Here is a 12,404-nt window from a genome sequence, read left to right on the forward strand (position 1 = left end):
AGAGAATGCAGAGATGGGAGTGGCAGAGCGACAGAGAAACAGACCGTAAAAAATGTGGCATCGCAACACTTAATGGTGAGAGGCAGAGCGTCCAAAGTGAGGAATAGAGGAAACAAAGTAGCAAACGGAAAGAGAGATGGAGCAAAAACATGGAGTGGCTGTCAAGCAGGTAGTCCCAGGCAGCAAAAGTAGGCCCAAGAGGCAGAGAAGTGATGCTGGTAGAGTGGGGGACTTGATTTATGAATCACCCGCTGTAACTAGCTGACATCTGTATTAACTCTTAACAGAGTTTGTGCCCAAGGCCATGAAGATGCAGCTGGATAGTATGCATGTGCACGGTTCATGTGTGAGGAGAATCTTTCCCACAGTGCAATAAATGATTTAGAGCCACTTGAAATACAGCTGTTTTGTCACTTATGTTTTCGGACAAAGTTTTAATTTTACGCACAAATTGGATAGTTGTCAGACACTTTTTACTCTCTTGCGAAGGAGAAAAATCCTTTTTACTCTCTAATTCTAAAAATTGGGAGTAAAATACTCTCACTCCAAAATACTATCTAGAGCACTGACTACAAGGAATATCAAACGTCCTTTAAAATCCTGATGAACGGGACTGCATTGGATATAGAAATCAGTTGCCCAGTAAGTGGTGCACTGACTGGGTCTGGTAATGAGCACGGAGTGGGTGGTTAGTGATAGCAACACATGCGATGCTGGTGACCATACCTTTTCTCCAAAGATCCTTTGACAAATTCCATTTTTTGCGAGTTTCTCCTTGACCTGTCTTGTCAGCTCGAGTGTATCTACTTCCCTGTACATATACAACTCGTACTGCTCCGGAGTTAGAGGGGCAACGGTTGGCTTCAGGTTCCTTGGAACATAAGCAGGGTAATATGAGAGACGATTCACACTCGGGGACTCAGAGCTTCCGACTTCTGACTTCACCTCTGGTGTCTTGTGCAGCTCTTCATCCCCAAGTGTCACCTCTTCTTCGTTAGAGATGCTCTCCCCGTTGTCTCCACGCTGCCAGTGCCTGCCGTTCAACATACTTGAATAACTCGAAGAGGAGGAAGACAAAGAGGGCGATACAGATATGTAGGGCCTGTTCAGCATGTTCCGCTCTGAGGCCCAGTGTTGATCAAAGTATGACCCAGCATCGCCAATTTCCGACTTGACTTTGCGGATTATGTTCTGCACGAAGGCGGCCGGCGAGAGCACACTCAGGGGAGTCTGTGTGCAGCTGGTGTTGGTGCTGTTGAGCAGCATCCCGTCCTCCTGCTTGATGTAGATCTGGGTGTAGCTCTGGCTAGCAGCAGTAGCAGCAATCAGTACCGAGCGGTCGGCCGGGGGAGTCGGGATTGATCTGCTCCTGCTGCCAGACTCAATCTCCAGAAGGGCCTGTTGCTGGGCCTGCATCTCCCTGCGTGCCTGCTCCAGAATATTCTTTATGGCATCTTCTGAGTTGCTGTTGCTGTTGCCATTTAATGATGCCAGTGGGATAGAGGAACATTTTGTTTCACCTGTGATGTAAAGAAGATAAGAGGAATCACCATTTTGAACATGGTACAAGGAATGTTAGCCATACAAAATCAAGGAGATGCAGCATTGAATGTTTAGATAAGAGTAAAGGGAGCAGGCAAATCACAGAAATGCAATGCACACACATTCATGTTGGGAGACTGGCACAGTGACACATTGGCTGTTGTCTGGGATGTCTTTTCTTTTTTTTCAAGGATTTGATTTTCATAAATGGAATTTGGGATTGGTAAATTGTAGACTTAGCCTCAAAAGACAATCAATCACTGCACATAGATCGGCACAGGTGCTGGAGGTGGAGAGATTCAGGAATTATTTACATGATAACTCGTAGATGGGCTTCTTCGCGGCAGGTGCCAAGCAAGCTTTTTTTGGCCTTCTGTTGAGCATGTTTTAGAGTTCTATGATGTTACATGGGAGGAGGATACGCCTGCTAGCCTCATTCTTTCTTAAAGTTCATTAATGAGGGAAATAATTTGATGGAGAAGAGGGGGAGGCATTCCACAGCTCAGGAGCATACTTTGAGAATGCCTTTTTGTGGGTCTTACAGATAGGGATTTCCAACCTGGATAGTGATCAGTTGTGAGCGCAGTGGTCGCCCTCTAGAAGTGGAGTTTGTTGGTGACTTAGGCAAGCTTCTTGATGGTGAGGAGCTTGAAGATGATACATGAATGTTTGAAGAATATGTGGACTGTGAGTGGAGGTCATAAGATTTAATGTTCTTGAGCAACACCGATTGGTATTGGGTAGTTATATATATATATATATATATATATATACATACATATATATATAATACATAGGGCAGCAGTCGCTGCCCTATAGTTCAGTTGAGTCAGAGATCCATAGGAAATTGAAAAAATGAATTGTTAATAACTTTTGAATAATATTATGAATATGGCTGAAAATGTGTAGACAAAAATGTACGTGCACAGCGAAAACCGCTGGACAGATTTGGACCAGGTCTGAAACAACTTGGCCAAGAAGCATTGACTTGCGATCCTTTTCTGGTTTGGGGTTATTCCGTCCAGTACTTTTTCAATTATTTGGTGGAGAAGGAGGTGACCCCTTCTCCAAAACAAATAGCTATATCTAGGGTAAATTGAGAATCCGGGTGTTTCTAAATGAAACAGCCGCCATCTTTTTTTTATTTGATTCGAGAGACAGCAGCGGTTATACCCCAGGTTGGTATCAGAAAATAAAATGAAGAAAAAAGCCATTTGCAGGGCAAAAAACATGGAAATGCTATCAGGGTAGAGGTGGTGGGGAGGCAAGAGGACACCAAGTGAAATCTGTGAGTTGGCGGGGGCTAGGGACCAAGCTTGCAACATGAGTCTATAACATTTCTCGCATACCCTTGGGTATACCCGCGAATAGCTGACATCTCAAAGCAAACTGTGTCACAGACACACCGAGTGTTGTGGGGGGAATGGGAGAGGGCAGGGGAGGTGACGAGGCCTTTGAAGGAGTGGGCGGAGCTGACACTGTTGATGGGGGCCATTGTTGAGGACCTGGGGAGGAGGGAAGCATTTTTTTTCAGACATTTTTCCGATATTCGTGTCGACACATACCTGCAGCTATCTGTAGTCCATACTACTGATACCCACCCGCAGTTTAATATCACACTGAAAATAGGCACCTGGGACTCCCATCCATGGAGGACCCTGGACTGACCCTGCTTAGCTTCGAAACAAGGAAAGGGTCGGCACCCTCAGCGCATGTTGCCTAATAAATGAGCACCAGTTAGAAGGACACTTAGATCAACATAGCCTGAGGGGGCCGGCCCTTCCTTGTTTTAAAGCAAAGCAGTATCGGTCCTGGTTACTGCATGGATGGGAGACAGTCCACAGTCCTGGATGCCATGTGTTTTCTTAGTTTTAAATAACTCATAACACACTAAGAGAATATATATATATGTCAAAAAAGACTGTTTCTTTTGCAGTCCATGGAAAGCACTCCCCCAGTCAAACAATATCACTCCAGGGAACCGGTGTTCTGTGTCCAAAAGGGTATTCTTTATTAGTTAAAAATGCGCAGCATATGGCTCATAAAAATCCACTAACATCGTGGTTCTCCCAAAACATATGGCCCTCGCATAGTAGAAATGATGCGTTTCGCGGTTTCCTCACCGCTTGATCACAACAGGTGATCCCTGTTACCAAAACTTTTTAAAAAACTCATGTGGCATGGTTTTAGGCATAAAAAGAGGACTGACTTTTGTGTGTGGTCACCAATTTTCGGCCATCTCTGAATAGGCAAATCCCAAACATAGACATAAAAGAGGGACTAGTTAACCACAATTGCAACTGTTTGCCCAGCTATCCTCCATCCATTTCTGTGAAACCTCTGATGTGGTTATAATTTTCGTTGGTTACCCCTAGCATGTACAATAATAGCTTAATGCTTAAACAATTAGTTATTGGGAACATGCATTGTGCAGGAATACATAAAAAGCAATACTTTTTACTTTTAGTAGTATCATCTGAGACATTTTTTAGTGTCTTGGCAGCTAAATTGCCCTTAACTTCATTTGTCAAATAAAGTGCATAGTGCAGTTCCAATAAAGTGCATAGTGCCTATAAAGTGCTGCATAGTAATCTGATATCAGATATTCCTATATATATATATATCATATGCCATGATTTGGTTTAAAGATCTTCTATGTTCCCAGTGCTCTCTGAGAGACAATTGTTTTGCCTTTTGCTGACTTGCATTCTGGTATTTGTAGTCTCCCAGTCAAGAAAGGGGGAAAATGCCACAATTGTACACTTTTTGCCTAACATATTTCTTTATGGATTTATATATTTGAGTGACACTATGGTATGTGTACTTTTCAAGTTATCTTTATAAAGCAGAGTATTGTTGAAAGCCAGACATGGGACTGAGGAAGGGAAATGATGGGAGGGCATGTAAGTCATGGGTATTTGGCCAGGATGTGGCAAGAGAGGTTGCAATCCTGCACACTGGTGCAGTTATTTCTCCCTGCTTGTGGCTGCTTTTCAGGACACCAGTAAATGACACTTGTGGGTGGACAGTTTAACTTTTTCTCAGCGGGTGGACACAACCCTTTGTTTTTTTTTAGGTTGATAAGCTTGCTCAGGTATTTGGCTACCAGTATTTTACTCAGGTTTACTCAGGCTGTCATGTTCCCAGTGCAGACACATACCCACAAGACCACGATCACTTGTCTGGTATCGGGATTTTGTTTTCCAGGGAATATTTCACTAAAGATTGCTGGGTTTAAAAGGTGAGCACCTTTTATACTTTGCCAGCATATTTATTTGAACATTTCCTCTCTCAGGTTATTTTTGTGGTGTTATTTACTTACTTACTAAAGTCCAATGCTGTTTTGTCTTGCGCACTTTCTTCTAAGGGGAAGATCAATTGAGCTATATTTGTTTATTTCACTTTCAGTTATATGTTCAATTACTGTGCATATATTCATGGGTGCCAGCTTTTGTTTTTTGCTATGGTTGCAAAAGTATGTGGGCATATGTTATACTTGCAGCTGCTAATTGGTTCCCTTTTCCATGCTGCTTAAACACGGTTAGTTGGGGTTGTGTGATGTATCACAACAGTCACCAAGAGACCACCCATAAAACAAGGGACGCTGCTTAACCAAAGTGTGTGATACTTGGCAAATAATGTAATCTCACTTCACATTGCCTAAAACATTGTGAGTTGTCAAAGCCTGTCATCTTTTATATATAACAATCCCATTGTCAAAACAGGTCAAAATCAGTCTGTGATTGATGAACGTCTTTGAGTGATGGTATAATTAGGGTGGTTTTCGAGGTTAAACTTTCAATCCTAATGTTATTCTTGCAGTTGGTCATGAGAGATATTACCCTATTCATGCCCCCTGGCCATGTGGTCGGTTGTGTTTTAAAATATACAGTGGGAACAGCCAAAAGCTGTGCCCACTGGCCATGGCCTAAGGCCTGGTCAGTGGTATGTATTCATAAAAATTATTTAAAATGGCCTGCACGTGTATTTAAATATAGAGCAGGTATGGTCAAAGGCCATGGCCAGTGGCCTGTGTTAATAAAACTAATGTTTAAAAAGGTATACTGTGAGTACGGCTGTATATTTATACAGCTACAGCAACGTCGGGCTGAAAAATCACTGTCCAGGGCCAAAGGCTGTAGTGTTAAAAAAAGTAGAGAGTGGGCACGGCTGAAGGCCATGGCTAGTGAGCAGGAAGTGATTTAAAAAATACAGTCGGCGCCGCTGATACAGTGGTTAGTGGACAGTTAGTGTTTTCAAATATACAATGGGCAAAGGCCGTGGCTGCTGGCCATGTCCAAAGGGCATGGCCAGTGGCATCGAAAGATATCCACTGCTGCTTTGGTTTGCCATCGATATACACTGAGAATGATGCAAAGGTACCAGAAACAAGCAGCAGATATTTAGCGAGAACCTTTTCAGTTAAGTGCAGGCTCACTGGACACAGAAACCAAGTCCCTGGGGTAGATGGTGAACTTGTTCAACAACGCACCCATTGCATTTGAGTAGTTTGAACAGATACGTTACCGAACTATACTTGCATGAAAAATCTATATTTGATATTTCACCTAGATCGCAGTACTCTACATTGCAGATGAAAGTAAATGAGTAAGTCGTGCATATTTTCATAACTCGCGGAACTTGCCGGAGCAGTCGGCACGCTAGGTGAATTGCCATACATTACAATGGGCTGAGTCGGGGGGATGAACCTTCAACTCTTGTGATGTGGCTGCGGAATGCAGAGCAATATTCCACCAGATATTCTCATGGCCAACAATGTGCCTTCCTCACAACCACAACTTTGCCAATGGACAAAATCTGTGGCCAAAGTAGTAGTGTCCTTAAAAAACTCTATTATACCAAAAATACTCTATGACATTTTAAATGAAGATTGCCGAGGAAATTAAAGGTAAGTGCATACATTATGTTACATGTTTATCCTAAAAATTATATTCTGCTGAAATAAATGTATTGGTTTTAAGATGGTATTTTTAGTTTCGTTCTTACCAGTACACGAGGACGCCTGTGCTCTCACACCTTGATAAACTCATAACCCCCTCTTTTACACTTACCTGTTCACAAGACATACTTTGAAAATGTACCTACCCAGACGCACCCTACCAAACCTCCTCCTACCCCTTCATCTGATCTAAAACATATTGCTCCTCACCAGAAGTGTTTTTCTTTTTCTTTCATTATCACCCAGGGTGGGGGAGCAAGCAATCAGGTTGCTCTGATTGTGGGCTGAATCCCACGAACCAAACCCGCGTTCTGAGCAACGTGAAGGCTGCTTCCCCCACCCACCATCTTCCACCACCCTCTCATCCCTTCTCCTTAATTTCCCCGTCCCTCCCACCCCCACTTACCTGATGGCTTCAGCAGTGTTGGCGCCCCCGGCGCTACTGCTGCCTCTCCGTCTTTGTTCTGGCCGCCATGGAAATGGAAGAGGGGCTTGGCTTGGAGCCCCGTCTTCCAGCTCCATGGTGGCCATTTTGAAATGCCACGAGGCATCCCGTTCATCCAAAACACATAGCTATCAGAACTCTGGGTCACTGGTTTGGCAACCCGGGGTGCTAATAGCAATAATCACCAGTTCCACGGACTGGAGCAGGTGGTAACGGCAGCAGGGACCCTCGTTAAAGACCCTCGCGATTGCTAAATTATTTAAAATCAAAGTCAGGTTATTATTACTTTCTTCATTTTTACCTTAGTTATTTTCAGTAAAAGACATTTTTACCTCTTTATTTTCAGTGTTCATTTTTGCACAGTTATTTTTACTGTGTACCTCTGAACTGCTGCGGTGGAGTATCCTTGGTCTCTGATAACACTACCCAAATTAAAAACACATTGGAGTAATTTCAAAGAACTCTTTTGGTGCTTATTAACTCTGTAGCTATGTCAGGGCTCGTTATAATTATAATTGCTCATTTATAACGCGCTTAATACCAACGAGTGGTTTCTAAGCACGGGATCGGATTCCAACCTGTGTTGCGCTGCGTTGTCTTGCTTCCAAGACAAACACTTGGTCCCTGAGCTATCCTTCCTCCCCAATGAGATGAGATGAACCCCACATTGGGACTCATTTTGGCATCTCATAGAGTGGTAAAAGCATACACACCAGGTGTGAAAGATATACGCATTGATTTAACACCTCCTTCACCACTCGGGGTGATTTCCTTGTATTTCTTACATTTCTCTGGCGTGCCCGTCCATTCTGCCTGTCAAATATGGGTGCATCTGCCAGCCTCTGATCTGGGTGCTGCTGTAGATGCTCTGGACTCTTATGGAATTCACCAGCGTTTTGCACCTCCTAAAACCAGGTGGATTCCATTGGAATCCCTGTCAATGCTTCAGGAAATGCACCGCATGGTGCTGGGAGGCGTTTATGGCTGCATGTCTTACGAAATGTCAACATGCAAGAAAAACCAGGGATCAACCATATTTATGCATATTTTTTGCACCTCGTAGTGCAATTACAAGTGCATGAAGAGGACTCCATAGAAGGATGTGCACCTGGGTGTGGTCCATGTGTGCATTAACAAGGACCTTAAAAAGGAGCCCCATTGTGTTCCGCAGAATTTGATTCACTCCTTCCTTAATCCTCTCTGCATCAACTGCATCAAACACAGTGGTCGAAGTGTACGAAAAGAAGTAGTGGAACTATGTTCTCTGCTGGCCTGCCCTGCTTCCCACAAACCCCATTGCCACGCCCCCTCCCACGCACAATACAAACCCCCGAACAAGCACACCTGCTATTTATGGGAATGTGCAGTGCAGTGCACTGAAGTGCAAGCTTCAACTTCTTCCTACACTTTTATTTTAAAACGAAACCATTCTAGAACGGTTTCTTTTTAAAATAAAAGAATAGGAACCGTAAAACTTAAAAATAAAAAGTATGGGAGCACCGCTCCTGACCGCTCCCGCCCACTTCGACCTCTGATCAAACATTTGTTGTTGTGTTCTGAAGGGCACATCTCCCACCAAAGAAAAAGCAAGAGAAAGATATGTAATCATCATTCCAAATCACAAGGGTAGAAAGAAAAAGATGCAGCAATTAGAATTAAAAAAAACAAACGGATGTTTGCAAATGAGCAGACGACGCTCACAAAAGCCAAAGCCCAAGTCATGGGTATTAATCGTGACTAATGGGAATGCCCCAACATAAAAATGGTGATCATTGGTTTCCATGTGCTTTACATTTGTGGAAAAGTCTGTTGCCATACGCATGTTTGCGGAACAAAGATCAGGGGCCTGATTCATGGAATTTTTTGAACGTTTCAAAGGGACTTTGCACTGCTCAAAAGTGATTTTGCACTGCCGACACTAACCCTGATTCATGGAACTGTGCAAAGTGTATTTTTGCAGTGCAAAGTGTATTTTTGCAGTGCAAAGTCCGTGCAAAGTCATTTCGTACTGCACAAATGCAGTACGAAATGAAATGAAATACAGGTGCCGGCCTGTAGAGGATTGTGCACGCAGGAAGAATTTCAAGTGAATGCTTTCTGATTTCAAGGCAGCGAGGATCTGAATACCTGCAGCACTGGATCTAGCAGCGAAAAGGTAGTGGTCAGCAGAAGTGAGAGCTTAATTTTAGGGCTTGGAAGTTTTTGCTGCAAACTTTCAATGTAATCTGTACCTCTAGTGTGAGACAGAGGAGATGGAAAACAACAGCCTCACCACGAGTTTGGCAGTAACCCCTAAATGCGGCGGTAACGATATTACTGCCACATTTAAGGGTCCGCTAAATCACATGTTTGGCTGCATTTACCCCCAGCTCTGAGCAGGGGGAAAATGCACAGGGAAAATTCCCATTTCCGGGCGCAATTAGCGTTGCGCTATTAGCATGCGCTAATTGCATTAAAAATCCCTCATTGGGTCCAATGGACCCAATGGGGAAGGGGGAATTACTGTTACTGCCAAACCCGTGATCCAGCGCCAGAGGGTTTGGCATGTAACGCTATTAGCCCGGGCGGTATTCCTGCAGCAATACCGCCGGGATACTGCCCAACTCGTGATGAGGCATAACCCAATAGTCTGTGTCCAACCTGGAGAGAAGCATTGATGGGTTGTTTATCTGTCAATCATTCATTTTTTGTGAAAAAGCACAAAAAAGGCTGTGAGTTCTCTTGTCTCGGCCTCTTGTGGGGATCGATCTGGAAAACATGTGTCCTTATGCTCAACAATTTACCGTGGGCATGGAGACACACAGTGGCCAGACAAACTGACCAGTCAATCATGATGATTCTGCTTCTGCTGACCATAGAACAATCAAGATTATGTGGTCTTCCTCTGGAAGCCATGCACGGCCATGGGGAATACTGTGAACCTGATTATGAGCCTGCTTGGCCTCTTAAACACTTTTCCTTGGCAAGCAAGTGGTTTATGGGACTTGACCTACCTGAGATGTTCCTGAGAAAGAGAGGAAAAGAAATGCATTTCCCTTATTTTTCTCTCTCCTTCGCAACTACGAAAACAAGGACAGGCCAAAGATATGTGACTTGAGAAGATGCCCCTACCAGAGTGTTTGCACATGCCTGCGGACAACCCGTGACCCACATCAGTGAGGGTACCCTGGGATGGGGTGGGTTCACCAGAGGTTGCCCGATGCCAGTGAAGGGATGCACTAAGGCATTCCTTCACTTGCATGATACACAATTTGGGCCGTATCTCAATGGTCATCTGAATAAGCTCATCACATATCTTCCCATGTACATACATATGTCTGGTTGAAATACTGTCCTTGGTACATAATTAAATACAAATTAGTGCATCAGAAATAACACAAACAATCGTGAATATAGTTCTAAAGTCTGCAAAACAAAGAATGTGGCACATCAGGAATCACACAAACTGCTGAAACAACACAACTGCAGTTCTGGTTTCAAACACTGGGTACAATGTAAAACAGAGTGGACAGGGTAAGTTATGCCTAAAGCTCATTTATTTTGACCAACGTCTTTACATTCCACCCGGACACCACATCTGGGGTTCACAGTTTTCTCATCTTTCGCCAACATTGTGTCAGGTTCTCCAGGGTGGAAGCAAACTGTGGTTAACCTTAAGGTGAGAGAACGTTTTGGATCCATGAGATTGGAGAGACTATCCTAGGAGGAAATTAAGTTTGAGCGAGTGAGTAAAGTGAGAGTGAAAAGGTTCTTTTTGTGTGTTTCCTTGACTTCTGTCTTTTTTAATTGTCTACTACAGTAATAAAAATAACTTTTTATAAACCAAGCGAAAGAAGAAAAAGAAAAACATGACTAAATTATACAAACACAAAATAAACATATATCACTTATTCACATCATCCAGCAGTTCCATAAATCAGTTTAAAATCCATTAGTTAATACATTTAATATTGCCCTGATGGATAACCAGAATTTGGTGACCAGATAAACTAATCCTGTATAATTTACCTCAATGTATCGCCTCCAAAAGGGATTCCCTGCAAAGATTTAGAGCACTCCAATCTCCCACGGCTATCAGATTTCCTGAGCAATTCCACCAAAGCATCACACAAAGTGAGTAGATGTTAAGTGCTTTCCACAGCTGAGTCTCCACACAGCCTACAGAGTCTCGACTGTTTCTTGAGTAAATCTCTTGTCTCTAATCAGCCAGAGCCGCTACTAAATTAAATTTGATTCTTATATACCCCCTACTGGGGAATTCTTCCATGCTTGAGGATTTAGAGGCAAGATTATCTAGGTTTAGTTCCTAACCAAGATCTTCTATCACCCTTTTAAATGTCTTCCTAAATGTTTGGATTGGAATCCTCTGCAGATCGAATTTCAGAGACCTGCACCAGGCAGTCCCCTCCAACATGATCCTAGCACAAGTAATGTCCTTTGTTTACCAATCCTTCATTATAACACCCCCTTTGACACAATTCATAAGGAGGTTATAACTGGAATTAAGCAGTTTCTAATAACACTTCAGGTTCTGAAGTAATTGAAGGGAATTGATTCAACAAATACCCAGTTTGCCTTGGAGGAATTCTACAGGAAGAGAATGAGGCAAATTAATATTTGGCCTTAAACAACAACTCTCGAGTTTCTTTATTTGCCTCTCACGGTGAGCTCCCCAAAATTGAATTCGTACAGTATTAGGGGAGTAATTTTAGCCTTGTTGATTAAAGATGGAAGAGAGTGAGTAGCCACCATGCACCGCAGCATATGTCCTAATGGCCCCAATATGTTGGCTGACTGCCGAGCAGGTTTCCTCCCACTGTAAATTCCAATTGAGTTTATGGTCAATTGTAAGCCCCAGATAGTTGTAGTGATGTACCCTCACAACTGATTGCCCAGGAAGCCTCCAAAGATAGTATTTACTCTGCTGTTTATTACCAGGAGAAAAGGACATAACCTTTGCTTTCTTAATGTTCATATTAAGATTGTTCAACTGTTCAACTCTGCAGAAGTAGTCTGCATGTTTAGCTGAACTCGATGACCTTTGGGAGTAAGGCCCATGAGGATGAGGTCACCCGCATAACCCATCTACTGGAGGTTTTCCATACCTAATTTAGGTAGAAGAATATTCTTGGAAGCTGAAACTGTTGTTAAATCTGGCAAGTAAAGGTTACGTAATGCTGGAACTAAAAGGCAGCCCTGTTTTAACCCAGGTTAAGTAGGAACAGACTCCATCAATTCACAAATTTGGCCAGTCTAACGCTAACTGAGGTATTTCGGTGTAAAGCCATAATCATTTGTAGCAGCCCACAAGGCATACACTACTACTGTGATTTCTGCCAGAGAACACTCAACTGAGAACACTTTATTAAATCGTGCAAGGGGCAAGTTGCCGACCTCTGGTGGGAGACAATGTCTATTTTAGGCAGCTGTCTTTTGAGCCAGGTGAAAGGTAATTCA

The 12,404-nt window shown here is 43.1% G+C and overlaps 1 protein-coding gene across 2 annotated transcripts in view; it reads right to left on the reverse strand.

Annotated features, from left to right (window-relative positions):
* CUX2 (cut like homeobox 2) overlaps positions 1-12,404 on the reverse strand; it is a 1,287,506-nt gene that overhangs the window by 68,693 nt on the left and 1,206,409 nt on the right. For both annotated transcript variants that reach the window (XM_069619531.1, XM_069619530.1), the window contains one exon: positions 727-1,520. In XM_069619531.1, coding sequence (XP_069475632.1) covers positions 727-1,520 — 794 coding nt within the window. The remainder of the gene's footprint in view (positions 1-726; positions 1,521-12,404) is intronic.

This window comes from Ambystoma mexicanum, chromosome 10 (genome assembly GCF_040938575.1).
Source record: "Ambystoma mexicanum isolate Mex_15411 chromosome 10, UKY_AmexF1_1, whole genome shotgun sequence".
Taxonomy (NCBI): Eukaryota; Metazoa; Chordata; class Amphibia; order Caudata; family Ambystomatidae; genus Ambystoma; species Ambystoma mexicanum.